At 39.6% G+C, this 19,774-nt stretch overlaps 1 protein-coding gene across 4 annotated transcripts; it reads right to left on the bottom strand.

Moving 5' to 3' along the window:
• Positions 1 to 450: 450 nt before the first annotated feature.
• Positions 451 to 17,130, bottom strand: boss (G protein coupled receptor bride of sevenless). Of its 4 annotated transcripts, none has more exons than XM_033468878.2 (10): positions 16,735 to 17,130; positions 13,288 to 14,354; positions 12,285 to 12,413; positions 11,137 to 11,625; positions 8,811 to 9,177; positions 6,516 to 6,661; positions 3,933 to 4,421; positions 3,219 to 3,559; positions 1,613 to 1,801; positions 451 to 807 (listed from the first exon to the last, which is right to left on the bottom strand). In XM_033468878.2, exons 2-10 carry the CDS (start codon positions 13,412 to 13,414, stop codon positions 538 to 540), a joined length of 2,547 nt encoding a protein of 848 aa, XP_033324769.2. In that variant the 5' UTR covers positions 13,415 to 14,354; positions 16,735 to 17,130; the 3' UTR covers positions 451 to 537. The 4 variants fall into 4 exon arrangements, with proteins under 4 accessions (XP_033324769.2, XP_033324771.2, XP_033324770.2 ...); XM_033468880.2 differs by having other exon boundaries at positions 451 to 802; XM_033468879.2 differs by having other exon boundaries at positions 451 to 802; positions 1,565 to 1,801; positions 16,735 to 17,129.
• Between the last annotated feature and the right edge of the window lie 2,644 nt (positions 17,131 to 19,774).

The raw sequence follows: 19,774 nt of genomic DNA, 5'->3' as shown, positions 1-19,774 counted from the left end.
TCGATAGATATAAAGTTAATTATGCCCGAAAAAGAAACCGAAGGCACAGCAATTGGTCAACTCACAGTTACCGGCTCCGCTACTGATTATTGTAGATCATAGACCCACAGTAACTGGCTCCAGAACTTCTTCTCTCTCTTCTAATATTTAAAGAAAACTTTGATATTTGTTTCCTGGGAAAATTTATATTAACAAAAGAGACTTTGAAATTCACTTTTACGTTCTTAAATGTCAATTAAACTGCCCAGGTTGTTTCTTTTTGTAGCGAAAACTTCTGAGGTCAGCCAACGGGGCACAGTAATTGGTTCCTCTAGGCTAAAGTTGGATCGACCGAAGGATCATTCACGAACAGATCGATGATAAGAGAGAATCGGTGGTATTTTATAGGCCGTGGGAGTTTGTCGAGAAAGAAGATGAAGAGAGGAGAGAAAGAAGCCGTTGTACAAGCTCGACCTCTCGAACGAAAATTTATTTAATCGGGAACAGAGTTCTCTATGCGGCGCGTGACTACAATGTGAACACCGGCGGATCAAAGTCTCAGAACCGCGTTATCCTGGTCGGCTCGTTCTCTTCGTCCTCCTCGCGTATCGTCGCCTCCACTTGCGTCGATTTCGGACTAGATGGTCTAATCGGATAGGTCTCGTCGTCATGATCGCGGCGGCTGGTTGCGGCGATGCTTTCGACGTGCACGTCCGTCTCGATGCACTCTTTGTTGTCTTTGTTGTCTTTGGTCCTCCGTTTCCGGTGGCATCTTGGACGGGCGTACGCCGAATTCACGTTGCTTCTCTCCACCGGGCTGGTCCTAGACTAGAGACGGTAGTTTCTCAGGCCTTAATGTAATTACTCTACTGGAATTAAATTACAGCTAGATTCAGTTTGTCCTAATCGTGGGTTCACGATTTAGCGTCGTTTAACGCTTTACCGACCAGCGATTCTCTAGTAACACTGTTCAAGTTGAAATTCAATAATTCCTTAACGTTTTAATCGACAATCATATATGGGTGTGTCACAATAAATTATCAAAGGACCTGTTTAAACCGCATTGCTATCGTTAAAAGTTCAAAAGTTGTTTCATTTTCTCTGTATTCATATTTCTCTTCAACGACGAAGGATTCGATCGACGTTAATTCTCAATTGGCAAACAAGTAAAAACAATTCAGAAAATTGATTTACAGTTCCGGATCGACATAAGCGAAAATATTTGTGCGTTGAGGGATTGCAAGATTGTTCAAAAGCGACAGCTATTTCATCCATGATTCAACAAATTATTTGAACAATAACTTTGTACAACAACTTGTTCTGAAATTGTTATTTAAAAGAAGATTGTCGAGTTTCTTTTACGTGCAGTCAATTTTTATATTTTATATTAAAATATATGATCGAATAGATAATAAGCATATATAAAAAAATAACATGATCGGAGCAGTAATATATCTCGTATTTTTCGAAAATAGTGCAAAGATTTTTTCCGGTCACTGTGCAGAAAGCTGCGGAACTAGGCTACCAGAAAAATGACCGAAGAATGCGATCGGAGGGGGGCAAAAAAGCGTAGAAAAAATCTCACGTCCCCATCCTCGATACAGACTTGCGGTATCGTGTAAGAGTTATTCACTTCTCGCATCTCCGTGTTGAATCCGTAGTTATTGTACGCTGGAATCCGTCTTGAATCGGAGCTTCTGTACTGGTTCAGGTACTTCTGGTTCGGACTAGAGTTGCCATAGTAGTTGGGGTACGCGGACGTGACGTTCAAATTCGTCATACTTCCTCCCCCGGCGTGCACGTAATCGTAAAACGGTCGGGACTGTGATGAAAAAAATATTAACAACGACCCCAATAATTGCACATAATTATAGTCTCGAAGTAACATTTATATTGTTACTGATATCTAAACGAGAACTCAACGAAATATCATATTTCTATATTTCTGTTATCTATTATTTTTAATATAAAAATATGATATTTCGTTAAGTAATAACTTTTACTTTGTTACTGATATCTAAACGAGAACTCAACAAAATATATCATATTTTTATATTTCTATTATCTATTATTTTTAATATAAAAATATGATATTTTGTTAAATAATAATTTTCACACTGTTACTGATATCTAAACGAGAACTTAACAAAATATCATATTTCTATATTTCTGTTATCTATTATTTTTAATATAAAAATATGATATTTTGTTAAGTAATAACTTTTACATTGTTACTGATATCTGAACGAGAACTCAACAAAATATATCATATTTTTATATTTCTATTATCTATATTATTTTTAATATAAAAATATGATATTTTGTTAAATAATAATTTTCACATTGTTACTGATATCTAAACGAGAACTCAACAAAATATATCATATTTTTATATTTCTATTATTCTATTATTTCTAATATAAAAATATGATATTTCGTTAAGTAATAACTTTTACATTGTTACTGATATCTAAACGAGAACTTAACAAAATATCATATTTCTATATTTCTGTTATCTATTATTTCTAATATAAAAATATGATATTTCGTTAAGTAATAACTTTTACATTGTTACTGATATCTAAACGAGAACTTAACAAAATATCATATTTCTATATTTCTGTTATCTATTATTTCTAATATAAAAATATGATATTTTGTTAAATAATACCTTTCACATTGTTACTCATGTCTAAACAAGAACCAAAAATACTGTATTTGTATACTTGTATGTTCTATTAATCCTAATGTAGAAATATACAAATACGATTTAAGTTCTTGTTTAAATATCAATAAAAATGTAAAAGTTACTATGAGTCTATAATTATTCACGCCACTCTATTCTTTGGTCCTCATAAATTATTAACGCAGCAGATTATAGTTAATAGATTTAAAAGGGGGTTGTTCGATTCCAAGAGCGATTATTACTGAAAAATGAATTGTTAGGGGTCCAAAAATTGGTTCAAAAAGCGGCGTAAAAGTTGATTCAAAAATTTGTACAAGATAATCATTTTTCAAAGATAATAATTGTGTGCTCCAGTTTTCAATAAACGATGGTTTTGAAAGTGAATAGACAAAATAACACTAGTATCGTGCGTATAAATGGAAACATATTTTCTGGGGCACTCGTTGACAATCCTGTTCTCGGGGAAATCGCACAAATCGATGCGCAATCCGAGGCAGCTTTCTCTAACTCGAAGCCTAAGAAGCGTCTCTCGTAACGCATATGTCTGACTGACCTGTCTGGTGACAGTGTTTATCCTTGGATCGTTAGCGAGGTCGGTCGACCCGAATCGCTGGCCAAACTCCCTGCCCCTAGCCAGATGGGTGACCATGTAGTAAGTCCTGGGTATCAGAACACCGGCGATGATCAGGTAAGCAGTGGCGATGATGCCGGAGGCGACCACCGTGTCCCTGCATTCCGGCTCCACCAGGATGAAACAGGTGAGCCAGATCGCCCAGGTGATCAGTAGACCGATAGAGGTTCCGAAGAAACACTTTCCCTCGCGGTAATTGCGTGGCAACCGGGCGATGAAGAAGCACACCACGAAGAACATCATCAGCAGGAATATGTCGTATCCTGGAAATGATTTTCATTGCCTAATTGCGGTACCTGTTGTTACATTAATCTTCGAAAAATTAACGCAGCGTTACACAAAATTTTATGAAATAATAAAAATTCGGGACATCTTCTTATATAAACATTGTAAAAATGAGAAATTAATTTTTAATGGAGAGATATATTTCATAAATGTAGTTTATAATTATATCATTACTTGCAACAGACGTTTATTAAATAGTATAAAAATTCAGAAAATTTATAAATGTTTCACAAGCATCGTTAAGATCCATCCAAGCGTTTATTCGTTAATGTTTCTTAAATATAACCTTGAAGAAAATATAGAAGAAAAGATCTCGAGGAAGTCTGCTAATAAAGAAGAAAGCGAACGTACCTAAAAGACCGATGAAAATCAAGCTCCTCATGATAATAGCCGAGTTCGCCGGACCCAGGATGAAAAACATGACCGACATCGCGACTTGCACGCCGAACATGAAGAACACCATCAAAGCCTGAAGATAGCCATTGATGTGCGCGGTAAACACGCCGCCCTTGGAGAACACCAAGAAGAAGGCTCTGGATAGCATCAGCGAGAAATCGATGCCGAACGCGAGCGTGGTCACGAGGATCTTCCTCGAGTTGAGGGCCTCGCCGCCTATGTAGTCGTCGTTCATGCTGAACGGTATCGCCGTCAGCAACGTGAAAACGTTCGCCAGTATCAGCACGATCGTTAGCGTGGGATTCCCGTCGAGAACGTCCTCGACTATGAAACGGTAGATAATGAAGACGGCAATCACGCTGCAGGCGAACGCGCCGCACACCACCACCGTCAGGAAGATTGGGATCCAGTTGCCTGGCTTCAATAAACCCATCTCGAGTGCATCTGTAATGTGCGAGGCTAGTTGCTACATTCTGCAGCGAGTATTTGCCTTTTCTCGCAACACTTTTGGCTGGATTTCTCGGTAGGTTCGACAGACAACGTTTGACATTCCACAATTGATATTCAACAGTTAATAGACAGCAATCGATAGTCGACATTCGACAGTCAACAGTTAACATTCAACATTGAACATTCGACATTCAACATTCAATACTTCACACTTAATATTCAACACTCAATACTTCACACTTAATATTCAACACTCAAAAGTCAACATTCAACGTTCAATGTTCAACATCCAACAGTCAACATTCATCTGTCAACATTCAACTGTCAAAATTCACCTATCAACATTCAACAGCCAATATTCAACATACATCAAGTAACATTAAACATTCAGCAGTCAATATTCGGCAATCAGCATTCAACAGTCAACAGTCAGCAGTCAGCATTCGGCAATCAACAACCAACATTCAATATTTAACAATCAGCAGTTAACATTCAACAGTCAACAGTCAATATTCGACGGTCAACTATAAACATTCAACATTGAATAGTCAACAGTCAACTATCAACATTCAACAGTCGATGGTCAACATTCATCAATCAACAATAAGCATTCAACAATCAATATTTAACAGTCGACAGTCAACATTCAACAGTCAGCAGTCAGCAGTCAGCATTCGGCAATCAACAACCAACATTCAATATTTAACAATTAGCAGTTAACATTCGACATTCAACAGTCAACAGTCAATATTCAACGGTCAACATTCAACATTGAATAGTCAACAGTCAACTATCAACATTCAACAGTCGATGGTCAACATTCATCAATCAACAATAAGCATTCAATAATCAATATTTAACAGTCGACAGTCAACATTCAACAGTCAGCAGTCAGCATTCGGCAATCAACAACCAACATTCAATATTTAATAATCAGCAGTTAACATTCAACAGTCAACAGTCAATATTCAACGGTCAACTATAAACATTCAACATGGAATAGTTAACAGTCAACTATCAACATTCAACAGTCGATGATCAACATTCATCAATCAACAATAAGCATTCAACAATCAATATTTAACAGTCGACAGTCAACATTCAACAGTCAGCAGTCAGCAGTCAGCATTCGGCAATCAACAACCAACATTCAATATTTAACAATCAGCAGTTAACATTCGACATTCAACAGTCAACAGTCAATATTCAACGGTCAACATTCAACATTGAATAGTCAACAGCCAACTATCAACATTCAACAGTCGATGGTCAACATTCATCAATCAACAATAAGCATTCAATAATCAATATTTAACAGTCGACAGTCAACATTCAACAGTCAGCAGTCAGCATTCGGCAATCAACAACCAACATTCAATATTTAACAATCAGCAGTTAACATTCGACATTCAACAGTCAACAGTCAATATTCAACGGTCAACATTCAACATTGAATAGTCAACAGTCAACTATCAACATTCAACATTGAATAGTCAACAGTCAACTATCGACATTCAACAGTCAATGGTCAACATTCATCAATCAACAATAAGCATTCAACAATCAATATTTAACAGTCGACAGTCAGCATTCAACAGTCAATAGTCAGCATTCGATATTCAACGATCAACATTCAATATTTAACATAATATCTAACAATAAATAATATTTGACATTCAACAGTCAAGCTAAACAGTTTCAAATTCGGTTATTCTGAGAGTACAGAGAGCACTAAAACAGTGAACTTTCCAATCTTTCAAGATTTGCCTTGATGTAATTAATAAGCGGTCTATTTACTTCCGATTTATTTCACAATTACAGTTTCACTTAATTCAGTAATTAACCCTCGGATGAACGAAATCGATTATTGTGTACTCTTTGCAACTCGCTGATGAACAAAACCAATTACTTTCTATCGTTCGCCACCCTTGGAAGAGTAAAATCAATTACTCCGTACCCTTCGCAACTCTTGGAGTTGGATATCTCAATTACGCTGCACCCTTTGCAACCATTGAAGAAGCAAACCCAATCATACCACAAATGCTCTACTGAATAATATCGAACTATAAAGTGTAATTTCTTGCAAACCTCTAGTCACACCGCGGTGGCCGAACCTCTTCTTGAAGTTCAAGCAATCCTCGCAGTTCTTCGCGTACTTTTTCAAGCAAAGCTTCGGCATCTTGGGCACTCTCGACTCTGGAGTGATCCGGAATTTCATATTCGACGGCTCCACCCTGCAACGATCGACTCGCTTTAAAATGCAATGACTTTATCCACTTTACCCGCATCCAAAAGAAATTCTCTCGTCAATCAATTCCTTCTACAGAAGAGGATTGAAATTTCGTCGATCCTTTACCAAGTATTAAGTTGTTGCAAATGAAATGCTATTTTTGAATTTTTCGATTAAACTTTTATTCAAAGAACTTAATAAATATTTTATTAATAGAATCGTCTCTTTCGACTTCGATACGCTTTTCCGGACATGGCAAAAGGGCGTTAATGCCTTTTTGAAAAACAAAATTGGAAGAACGAGAAGCAATTCTATTGCTTTCATGTTTAATAAAATAAAAATAACTTAATAAATATTTCTTTAATCGAAATCATCTCTTTCGATTTCGATACGCTTTTCCGGACATGGCAAAAGGGCGTTAATGCCTTTTTGAAAAAAAATTGGAAGAACGAGAAGCAATTCTATTGTTTTCATGTTTAATAAAATAAAAATAACTTGATAAATATTTCTTTAATCGAAATCGTCTCTTTCGACTTCGATACGCTTTTCCGGACATGGCAAAAGGGCGTTAATGCCTTTTTGAAAAACAAAATTGGAAGAACGAGAAGCAATTCTATTGCTTTCATGTTTAATAAAATAAAAATAACTTAATAAATATTTCTTTAATCGAAATCATCTCTTTCGATTTCGATACGCTCTTCCGGACATGGCAAAAGGGCGTTAATGCCTTTTTGAAAAAAAATTGGAAGAACGAGAAGCAATTCTATTGTTTTCATGTTTAATAAAATAAAAATAACTTGATAAATATTTCTTTAATCGAAATCGTCTCTTTCGACTTCGATACGCTTTTCCGGACATGGCAAAAGGGCGTTAATGCGTTTTTGAAAAACAAAATTGGAAGAACGAGAAGCAATTCTATTGCTTTCATGTTTAATAAAATAAAAATAACTTAATAAATATTTCTTTAATCGAAATCATCTCTTTCGATTTCGATACGCTTTTCCGGACATGGCAAAAGGGCGTTAATGCCTTTTTGAAAAACAAAATTGGAAGAACGAGAAGCAATTCTATTGTTTTCATGTTTAATAAAATAAAAATAACTTGATAAATATTTCTTTAATCGAAATCATCTCTTTCGACTTCGATACGCTTTTCCGGACATGGCAAAAGGGCGTTAATGCCTTTTTGAAAAACAAAATTGGAAGAACGAGAAGCAATTCTATTGCTTTCATGTTTAATAAAATAAAAATAACTTAATAAATATTTCTTTAATCGAAATCATCTCTTTCGACTTCGATACGCTTTTCCGGACATGGCAAAAGGGCATTAATGCCTTTTTGAAAAACAAAATTGGAACAACGAGAAGTAATTCTATTGTTTTCATGTTTAATAAAATAAAAATAACTTGATAAATATTTCTTTAATCGAAATCGTCTCTTTCGACTTCGATACGCTTTTCCGGACATGGCAAAGTGGCGTTAATGCCTTTTTGAAAATAAAATTGGAAGAACGAGAAGCAATTCTATTGTTTCCATGTTTAATAAAATAAAAATAACTTGATAAATATTTCTTTAATCGAAATCGTCTCTTTCGACTTCGATACGCTTTTCCGGACATGTGTGTGGCAAAAGGCGTTAATGTCTTTTTGAAAAAAGATGGAAGAACGAGAAGCAATTCTATTATTTTCATATTTAATAAAATAAAAATAACTTGATAAATATTTCTTTAATCAAAATTGGAAGAACAAGAAGCAATTCTATTGTTTTCATGTTTAATAAAATAAAAATAACTTGATAAATATTTCTTTAATCGAAATCATCTCTTTCGACTTCGATACGCTTTTCCGAACATGGCGGAAGGGCGTTAATGCCTTTTTGAAGAAAAAGTTGGAAGAACGAGAAGCAATTCTATTGTTTTCATATGTAATGAAAACGATTTCCAATTGGACGTATTATATATACATATAATGGACGTATACAATATTCATAAATATTTTATAAATTATGCACGATTTACGTGCATAACCTTCGGCGAAGAAACAAAATCATAACGAAGGGACATTTGAATTGTGAAAATCGCCATTTTACGTGCAACAATCTAACAATTTCATGGTGCCCGTGGATACCGAGCATCGAGTTTGTGACCGTACCCACCTGTAGGCGGCCATGTCGATCAGCTCTTGCTGGCTCTTCATCGCGACGATGTACTTAATCGAGTGCAATTTCGGCAATATCCGCAGAGCATGGTACACCTCGCCGTTGCGAATCTCTTGGCCCGAATTGGGATTGAAGCGAGGCATCACGCAGGCCGTTTCCACTCCTCGGGGACAGTTTCGTTTCTGAAGCTCCTGGAAAGCCTGGGCCAACTCGACCATCCCTTTCCCGACGCCCAGGAGACGGGACGAGTGAATCACCGATTCGCTGGCCGCCTCGACGAAATCGTCCGTCGAGGACGCTTCGTGCAGTAGATTCAGATCGAACGGCGGCGTCCTTATCACGTACGATCCTGGGGGAATTAGCTCTGCAACACGGGCGACGTCACTTCAACCTTTCCTTAAAACGCAACGGAACTCGAACACGTCGATTAAACCAGTGACTACGATCGAGATGTAAAATATCGGAATTCACGGAACTCGGAATCTCTTTGCATTGGTTACGATAGAACCTCGTCGGATTCTCAAAGCTGCATCACAGGAGCGAACAGGACTGCAAAAACAAGTTCAGCAAAAATCTTGAATTCTTCGGAAACACCCTGAGCCATTTCACTAATTTGTCATGTTCGTTATCTCCGAATTATGTTTATTTTATTTCGTATGATTTAAACAGGTTTAGTGTGTAGCCATAAATAATAATAATAATAATAACAATAATAATAATAATAATAATATATAATATATATAATAATAATAATAATTTTCCTATTATATCTACGAAATCTTTATAGAAACTAAAATGTTAAATTATACACATATGTATTTAGAGAGAATTAGTAAAGAAGAAGTAATTGAAAAGAGCTAATTGATTTATGCAATAGTGTTGTGTATCAGTGTTGGATCGATCAATTTATTTGAAAATCGTATTCGAATAATAGAGACTTTAGGTAACGCAGGTTAAAATAATCAAGGTTCTACTACGTTTAGAATGTATATTAGAATTTGATTGCACTTATTCAAATCATTTAGTAGGATCAGTCTTTTTTACCTCTTTGCACATTGTCTGTGATGATGCGTGGACGATAAAAAAGAGATATGTGATGACTAGACCGCGGATCTTCGTGCATTTATGACAGAAATAAATATACTAGGTGCTCGAAAAATATCTCGCAATCCGAAATGAGCGGTTGCTGAGGTCATTTGAAGTAACTTTTTTCTTAGCGAAAATTCAATCCGCGGCTTTGTTTAGGAGTTATTAACGAAAAACAGTGACCAATGAGAGGCGAGATCGGCTGACGCGAGTCGGACAAGCCAATGAGCGGAACTGGACTTCGTGCGCTCGTTGGCTAGGCCGCTTCGCGCCAGCCATGCTCGCCTTTTATTGGTCAGTGTTTTTCGTTAATAACTCATAAACAGCGCCGCGGATTGCATTTTCGCTAAGGACAAAGTTACTTCAAATGACTTCAGGAACCCATTATTTCCGGATTGCGAGACATTGTTGGGACACACTGTATATTAAATAAACAATAGTTGAATCTATGAAAGAAATTAAAGATACTATTTACATTCCTTGCAACTTATTACAGTTATTGAAAGAGATGTTATTAAGATAACAATTTTCCAGGAGGATTGTAAGAAACAGAAATTAAATAAAAATAAATTGTTCCTTTAATAAAAAATTGTATAACAATATTACGAATGCACAAAATCCGCAATCTAGTGACCGGATATCGTATAAATTACATAACTTTATTTAATATAGCGAACGCTCGTGCCTTCACATGATCTCATAAATATCCTTGCGGAAATTACGACAGCGATTCATCGATTACGATAAAGTGCGTATAAGAGGAAAGTTTCGCGATAATATTAATAGCCCAGAAAAGTTCGAAATTGTTTAAGAACTTTGGAAGTTCACTCGACTCTATAAGAATGGAGCGTTGCTGTCCTAGCTCGAACGCTACGCTTCCTAAATCCATCGTGTGAACCTAAACTGATTTCGATGCACCGACGAGCATAGAAACTCTGCCACGGTAATCCGTTCGAAAACCTAATTTTCTCAATTTCGCCGGGAAACCGGCGTGCATTAAAAGGCGTATCTATCGAAGCAACAAGTGCGAAACACCGGTTTCTCGTGAACGTACGAACAGTATCAACGATGCGGTGCTTAACGACCGCCATCTTGGAAGATCTTCGAGCACCCTTTCCAGCTGTATTTAACCTCGGATGCGTTATTCAACTCGCAAACCGTTTTCTAACGTCTCGTCGTGCTAATCGACGAGCCTTCTAATTTCGGTGGATCGGTTAAAAAAATCAGCGTAGCCTACCTTCGACGTTGGATCCGTCGATCGGCAGAACGATCCAAGTCTTCTTAGGTCCCTGGACCTTCTCCCCCCTCTCGATCCACTGCCGAATCTCGTTCCTGGTGCCAATGACAGCGATCACAGCCTCCGTGTCGTTGTCATCGAGCTCGACGGTGCTCGCGTAATTTTTCACGCAGATCCCAGCCTCCTTTGTGACGTCCAGGAACAGATTCAGCGGATAATCCGTGCCGACCAGTAGGAGATCGATCATTTCGAACCTGGTGGTCAAGTAGTGCACCATCAGGTTGATCAAGGGCCTCGTCAGGTTCTGCTCTTTGTACGTGCTGACCGGGAGCACGCTGTAATTACGAAGCGGCTCGAGGATCGTGGCATAGTCCGACGGCAATAGGATCCCTAGATCGTAATTGTCCACGCAGTCGGTGTCCACTGCCGCTTGCAGCGCTTGTTTGTACACTGTCATTTCGTCGTGGCAGGTGTCGTACACCTTCAAGCCTGTATGCATCGAAAAATTTTTATTTCACGACCCGATCAAGACATTTCGTTATTCGATTTAGGACAAAGCGGCTTCGGTGCACCGATGGCTTCGTTTTGCTGTCCAGACATTGAGATTAAGGTATTAAAAGGTTTAAGGTCCGCTTATATGGCAGAGTCATTTTGTATCGATTTAAGAGAAAGTGCGACAAATATTGTTTTTTTTCTGTTAGATGCATGCTTATTTATACAACGCATTTAAGTGTCCGCGAAAAATAAAATATGAAAAACTTGCGAAAAAATATTTTTAGAACAGAAACACGTGTTTAAAATTCCGTGGACATTTTTTGACCCTCCTTCAAGCGTGCTAGGGTTGACAATTTACAATTTGGCAGGCAATATGTCAAGCCTTTGCAATTGCAGCCGTTTTAACTAGAAATCGAAAATAGTTTTTCTAACTTATATGATTTATCGCAGTTTATGCAAACGAAATTGAGACTTGCGACTAACGCAATAACTTTTTAAATATAAAGAAATTCGACAATGTAAAAATTATTTTCGAACATAGTATAACAAGTTTTAGCGGTGTCTCGGAGTCTCGAGTGCGAAGGGTTAGTTTAAGGGTTAAGAATAGTTTTAGTTAATAATAGTTTAAGGGTTAGTATAGTTCCCTGACGCACCTATTGGAAAGCCAGGTACGAATTCGTACTTGTTCAGAGCATGGGCCACGTAGAACGCTGTGGAGACCTCTTCGAGACCTTTCGCTGAAGTGATGTTGCAATAAGGCCCATGATTTATGTCCAAGAATACTGAAATTTAACGACGTTAAATGCCATATGAACGCTTTTTGCCGATTTACCACCGGAACTGTCCCATTACACTTTTCTCATACATAATAATCATTATTTGACAATTATGCAACAGAAAGATTTCATTTTAAGAAACCTTAGAAGATAAATCCTAATTTGCTTAAGCAGAGCTTTTTCTTCAAAAAGTACATTTTTAAGAGATTTTTGTCTGGATTCATCCAATATTGCGACAGAAAATAATCGATGATGGAACAAGAGTGTTATTTCTCAAATAAATGTTTCCTATCAATCGTGTGACATAGTCTAATCGGTCCTTTTAGCTTGCGGAAATGTCAATTAGCATAGTCGGTCTAAACCAGACTCATAGTTGACAATTGGATAACCATATAATTTCCAAGAAGCATCGAATAAATATCTCAAACAATTCGAAAATAAAATAACTTGCTACTTAATATTTCAAATGATTATTCAAAAAGCGGTCACAGGCATCGAGATAATTATGATCTAAAATACATAGAAACAATTATGAAATAAAGTAATAAATCATTCGAAATATCAAATATCAGATAATGTCGTACCGCGAAAGTGATCACAGCCGTGGAAATATTTCCGTAATAAAAGAACAACTTACTTGAAGTAATATTTCAAATAATGTAATATATATGAAAAATGTGACCACCGACATGGAAATAATTACGAAATAAAATAATACGTCACGCGAGACAACGACACGAACGATGTGGAATAAAAATTCACCAGAGGCGTGGAAATAATTCCGGAATAAAAGAACACGTTATTCGAAATGATATTTCAAACGATGCCGTTTCAAATGTCGTGTGTTCTACCGTACGCAGCGGAACCAAAACGTTCTTACATGACAGAACAGCGTCGCCAGGGACGTCGAAGAGGCTGCGGTTCCTCGGGCACACGGTCTGGTCCTCGAGCGCGAAGATCGCCCAGAGCAGGTTCACAGAGAGCACGAACCTAGCCAGCTTAGTCATTGTGAGGCTGAAAATCGATCGGGCATCAATAAAACATCTGGAACACCGAGCGAGGCGATCACCGGGTAGCTCGGAAAGGCAGCGTGGTCGCTCGGTGTTTAATCGATATCCTCGGCGAAGGGCGTAGAGGGGTCGAGTCCTGTTTCCGCTCGAGTTCCTCTCACTCGATCCCGGAAGTGACGCGCACCATCATTGCGAACCAGCCGAGACGTCTCCAACGGACCCTGTAAAACCCCTCAATCGCGGGTCACCATGTCCCTCTTGGTGGCCCTTGGGGGACCGAGGATCCGTCCGAGGTCCCGAGAAAATGGCGGCGGGCCACGCGGTCACTAATGGCGATCGGCGGCCTGGAGAGCGTGATCTCCGGGATTAATTCCGATCGGATCCATCAAATCGCGTGGTAACCACCACTCCGGGGGCAACAACTATCCCGGGACACGCTCCCCGGCCTCTGTTTACGATTATCGCCGGCTGCATTTCACGTTAATGGCACCGGGATCCTGCAGGACGGTAGGGACCGTGTTCCTCCGCGACGCGATTGATCGCCGCCGACTCCTTAACGTCTCTTCTTCGGGCTGGACGGGACGCAGGGGGGTCTGCACGGCTGTCGGACACCCTTCCTCACGCACTTTCCATGACGATAGGGCATTATTGATTCCGTACCTTGGCTGAGGGGGGGCCGCTTGCGGACACCTGGAGGAATTACGCGGCTACCCTAACCACGAACATTTTATTTCCACGCGAACCGAACACACCAGATCGTTCCTCTAACTTCTTCCTCTATCCGGCTCTATCCTCCGAGTCTCCGGAATTTTTCCGCGGACGAGTTGATCTTTGAACTTTTCAAGCCACCCTTCCCGGTCCCAAGATGCCGGATGCTAGGTTGAGGGATGAGGTCGCCTGCCGAGGCGGCAGGTCGATCTTCGCTGTTTTATTTTGTCTGCGGAAATTTGTCAGAAAATGCACGTTTAATCCTTGCTGCGTTCAATTATAGTTGCTGTTTCGATTGTAATTATTTCGTAAAAATATTCGTCGCGTGCCTATTGTTTACTTGAATCTTTATTCTCCGTTTTAAAAGGAATAACAGATTCTTGCTTATACACTATTTCCACCGAGGCGGTTGAAGGACATCTTTTAATAACGTTTAATAAGAATGATTTCCTATCTTCTCGACTTTTACTATAGTCGTCGCAAAATTCATTCGGTAATTTATATAATACAAAATCTCGGTAAAAACAGCGTGGATGAACATGCGTGAATTTCAATTTTTCTGAGACTATAAAAAGGCTAGTTGGCTAAAGAGAAAATGCATAAGAAGGTTCCGCAAACATTCCAGTTAGTTCTAATAACACAAAAGAGTCGCGTTTTTCAATCATTTTATCCGGCCACGCAACGAGAAATTCAACGCTTGGACCGGCTCGCCCCAACAACCTCAAAAACCTCATAGAACCGAATCAAATTAAAATCGAAAAGTTATGTTGCACGATGTCAATTATTCTGTCAACATTTTTCACGTTCCTCGGATCCTAATACTAACGTTGAGAACGTAATCGATGTCGTGCAATTTAAATTTGCTGAATTTTAACTCGATCGAATGTAATACAATGCTACAATTTTATGTGAAACTCTTGAGGTGGTTGACACAGCAGTCGAAGCGTTAACTATTTCGTGTTTCGCTTGCTCGTTCGTTTAACAAACGCATAAGATCCATAGATTATAATTGTCGTGCGACGTAAACTGTCTTGTAGGATCTATCTTCCTGGGAAGCTACTTAGGGGACTGTTGATGTTGGTCTTCGCGTCGCAGCAAGAAAACGGACTTGATCCTCTTTGCAGTAAGTCCCCGGGTTGCTGGCTTTTAAACTTCGGGACGGTGAATGCTCCCTCGGCTGTCACCTTCTTTTCAGGGTCTTCGGTGCCAGTCGACGCGGACTTCATTCACCGCAGCTAGCTGCAGCTTGTACAGAGCTGTTCAGACCTATCACGATCAATCATTGATACGGACGAAATCCTCTACTTTTACAGTGTTCGAGTCCCTTTGCCGGCTCCTCGAATTCAATTCGGACGGAATCGATATAGTCCTCTTATCCGGTGACTAGTCGGACGTATCGGTATCCGTCGCGATCGGTCATCGATGAATCCCAGTGTCCACTAGCCGAGTGCTTATCTATCCCTTTCCGTTCAATCGGCGCAAAGTGATCGTTAATTGAAGGCAACTTCGGCGCGCATTGGAGTTCGTGGAACTAAGCGTGCGACATAAACTGTTTGGTCGAAGCTATTGTAGTTTTCCCTCGGTATTTGACGACAGTGTTATACGCGGCAGAAGTAAACAATCCTGTCGTTGCGAAAATTGATTAATTTGAAGAATCCGCGACGTTTTGCGAGAACCCCGAGATCCTTCGAATAGGATTCTCGGTTTGGTTAACGTTTATATTAGCGACACATGAACTCTATAATGTTATCAGAAACCAGGATGTTTGCATTTTCATTTTTATTATCATTTTATTATTACTGTTATCATTATCGTTACGTTGAATTTTTACAGAAAAATTGAAAGATCATCCAGCCCCTCGATGCTAAATAAATTAAAGTAAATTATATATTATCGTTATTACTATTATTATTCATAATCCACTTTGGAGAGTCGAAATTTGGTTGTTCAATTTTTCGTGATTAAATTGAACGACTAGATGTTAGATTACGAACGGTTGAAAGGATCTACGAGAGGTATGAATATGTTTAAGAAAAAAGCTCGTTAAACGAAGTCGCGGCATAATTGTGAAGAATGTCCGCCATCCAGAGGTTAATGTACCCTGCGACGCGTTAGAAATGGTCGTTTCATGGTTTGGTAGCAAGCCAAATCAAACATTTTGATTACTCCGCCATGCAGAACGTAATTCCGGCAAGAATTTATTAGACGACTCGGTTGCATTATCGCAGAGCCCGCGACCAAATTCCGCCCGATAAAAATCCCGCTTTTTGCAAACGTTTCATTAATTTATCCGGCTATAATATTGCTCGCGCTACGACCATTATTTGGTTACCGGCCAAGCCAATAACTCCCATAATCCGCCCGAGTCCGTGAAAGCGCATCGATTCTGGTAGGTTGAATGCTGGAGGATTCTACTAACGATTCGAACAAGAAGAAACGTCGACTATTCGCACAGAAACTTTTCTAATTCTAAACGATCATCTGGGACTACGAACGAACAACGAGTGACCAAAAAATGCTCAGTTTCCGGGAACTTCGAATCTATAAAAATCGAAGATTCTCCGAAACGTTGAACAAGCTAGACAATCCAACTTTCGGAAGCTACGAACCCGCAAAGGTCCAGAGAGATTGAATCTCGAGGCTGTCAATATCAGCGACTGGTCTCGAAACTAGCAGCGACTGCTCCGGTGGCCGTCTGAGGCCACTTTCGGGTGCCGGACGGCCGGCGGCGTGCGCCTCGAATCGGCCAGAGTCCAGGAGCCGACGCGGACTCGCGGTCCCCTTCGAAACTGGTTCGCACTATAGTCCCCACTGTCGACGAATCGTCGCACGTCCGCGATTATGTCCCCGAGGTGGTGAACACGAGTTGCTCGACGCGGCTGGCCGCGGTTCGGTGCCACGACTGAGGAACAATGGAGTGCGTTTTCGGCGCGGCGTGCTGCGGTATGAAAGTTTCATGACCGCGGGCGAAGGGAGCAGCTGCCGGCAACACACTGCACACGACAGTGACCACCACGGAAGCCATAGTTCTGGCCCTCCCCCTTTTTTAAACGTATTACGCGTACGGTCACGTTGCGTTCTGCAGCCATTTAAGCGGAGCGCACACGCGATCTAATTGACAGCCCGGGGGCTAGTTTCTTGACGGGCCGGACTTCTTTCCTCCGCGATCGCGATCTTTCCGCTGCCGATTCTCCGCGATTCTCCCTGATAGCCCGCGCGATTCGACGCGGCGCGCCGCGCAGTGCGTCGATCAGGGACAAAAATAAGAAATCAACTTACGTAAAAGGCAGCAAGAAAATCTATAGGCAGGCTCGTTAAACAGTATTCGAATGAATGTGTGTGTATGTATGTGTGTTGCAGGAATGAACGAGCGTCGATCATTTAGGGAGGGTAGTTTGCCTGACAGTAGTCGTTTCAGTCAACACACGGCTTCGAAGCGATGTTGATTCATCGTTACAGACAGATTTCTATTCTCTTGTCGTCAACGGGGCACGCGCGTATAAATCGCGGAACCTTAGAATTTGATTTTTCTCACCGAATTCTCTCTAACTCGTCGCACCGCGCCGGCGCACGGTCTATCTCGAGAACACGAAGCATCTTCGTCCCCTCTAAATGTTTGTAAACGCCGCTGAAAAATCGCGAGCGCGAATGGAAGAAGACTTAGGATCGTTTGCGGCGGATCGACGGGATCGTTTGCGGCGATGATCGAACGCGACAGCCCGCGACGATTTCCGTCGCTTTCTCGCTCTTTCTTCTTCTAATGAGAGGATAACCCAGTTCCGGATCTGTGTCAGCGTTCCGTTTCGTTGAAATCGATGCGAACGACGCGACGGACGCCTAAGACCTTCGGTTTTCATTTCGCGGCGGGGAGCATAATCGTTTTTGGCAGTTCGATGGATCGTAACGGGAGATTCAAGTGTTCCCGAGGATCGTTTCTCGCGTTTTTGTTGCTCGAGCTTTGTTGCCTCCCCCCCCCCCCCCGATCGAGATACCGACAGCGATCGGGGACGATGTCTTTTGGTTCTTGCTGGCATAATGACTTCGCTCGCCGTGAAATTAGGACCTTTTTTCCCCACGGAATTTTCGACGTTCGCCTCAGACAGATCTGCAATACTTTCATAACTTTCGATAGATCGTTGCCTCTCTCCGCTCGCTATTTTTCGGTTCATCGGGGCGAACGCGGCTCTCGAATGAGTCCCTATTTATCGATACCGTCGCTCGTTAGAGGCCCCTGTCATACTATCATACCTCGGATCCGAAATCCTACGCTGAACCTTCGATTCGATACTGTTGTAGTATCGGAGAGCAGCGCGGGTAAAGGGACGCGCGATCGTTAGCGGAGGTTAAATAATTAATAGTATCACTTTACCAATTAGTCTCGTTTATCGAGGGAAATACATGAAAAATTTAGATCCACGCGAAGATTCGCGGTGCGGCAATGAATTCGTAAAGTTCGATGGTTTCGGAATTCATGTTATTATTTTTTAATAATAACAACTTTATTTTGCAACGGGGTGAACGCTTTGTTGCAATGAGGCAGAGTAATAATATGGTCACGCAAGGACAGATGAAATAAAAAAATAAAAGGAAAGAAAAGTGATAGAAAAATTATTATTATTATTAATGTACTGAACATTTCAATTCCCCTGTTCATATAAATGAATAACTATTATTATCAACTATTATTGTATAAATAACCCTGAATATAATCTAAATTAATAATTTAGTTGGAGAGTACACAGTGTGTGTAAATAGCGTCGGAAGATTTGAGAATCGCAGAAGAAATGAATGTTAATGAAATTAATGAAATAAATTATATATCTAATAATTCTGTTGATGCAATTATATTGACCATAAAGGGTGCAGTGGGTTTCCGCACTCAGGAGATGACGGTGCCTAAGGGAGGGACACGAAGTTACAAAATTAAACTTAATTAGAATATCAGAAATTAATTATGCATTAATTGCGGCCTGACTCGATTTTCGAACACCTGATGGACTAATTAACCGGGAAAATTACGATCCGAAATATTTTATGTAACCGGTAAAAATAGGTTAATGCTTTGCCACTATCTAGTACATTAAGCTAATGAAATGTAAATGAACGGTTTATTCTATCGAAGTTACTATTACATTCACCGGTGGTGCAGCATTTCTTTGATCTATTTTGAATATTGCTAAAAATTGTTTGACCAGTTTCAAACATTTTTAGACTGCCGAATTGTTTTTAGACTACATTGTTTTCAAACGATGATTTACTCAAAATTTCGTACGATTTTTATTATAATATACACTTACCGACAAAGGTTAAGAAATTTTTGTTACATCACTATTGGGTAAAATTTGTTATTTTAATGACTGTACGTCGTATTAAATTGAAAGTATGTGCATATTATAATGCAATATTACAATATTACAATATTGCAATATTATAATATTGCTTTATTTATACACGGCAAATAAAAGGATGGAAATAAAGAGGAAAAGATGTAAAATAAAATGAAAATAAGAAATTAAAAAATTATGAAAAAACAGAATTAATATTTTCGTTGACACAATACAAATATTTACTGCAAACGAGAATATACGTATATGCATCTGGGTAACATGTTCCTTAACTTTCGTCGGTAACAGTGTGTTTCAGTAGAGC

Source organism: Megalopta genalis, chromosome 15 (genome assembly GCF_051020955.1).
Source record: "Megalopta genalis isolate 19385.01 chromosome 15, iyMegGena1_principal, whole genome shotgun sequence".
Lineage (NCBI taxonomy): Eukaryota > Metazoa > Arthropoda > Insecta > Hymenoptera > Halictidae > Megalopta > Megalopta genalis.
This window is presented reverse-complemented; position numbering and strand designations above follow the sequence as displayed.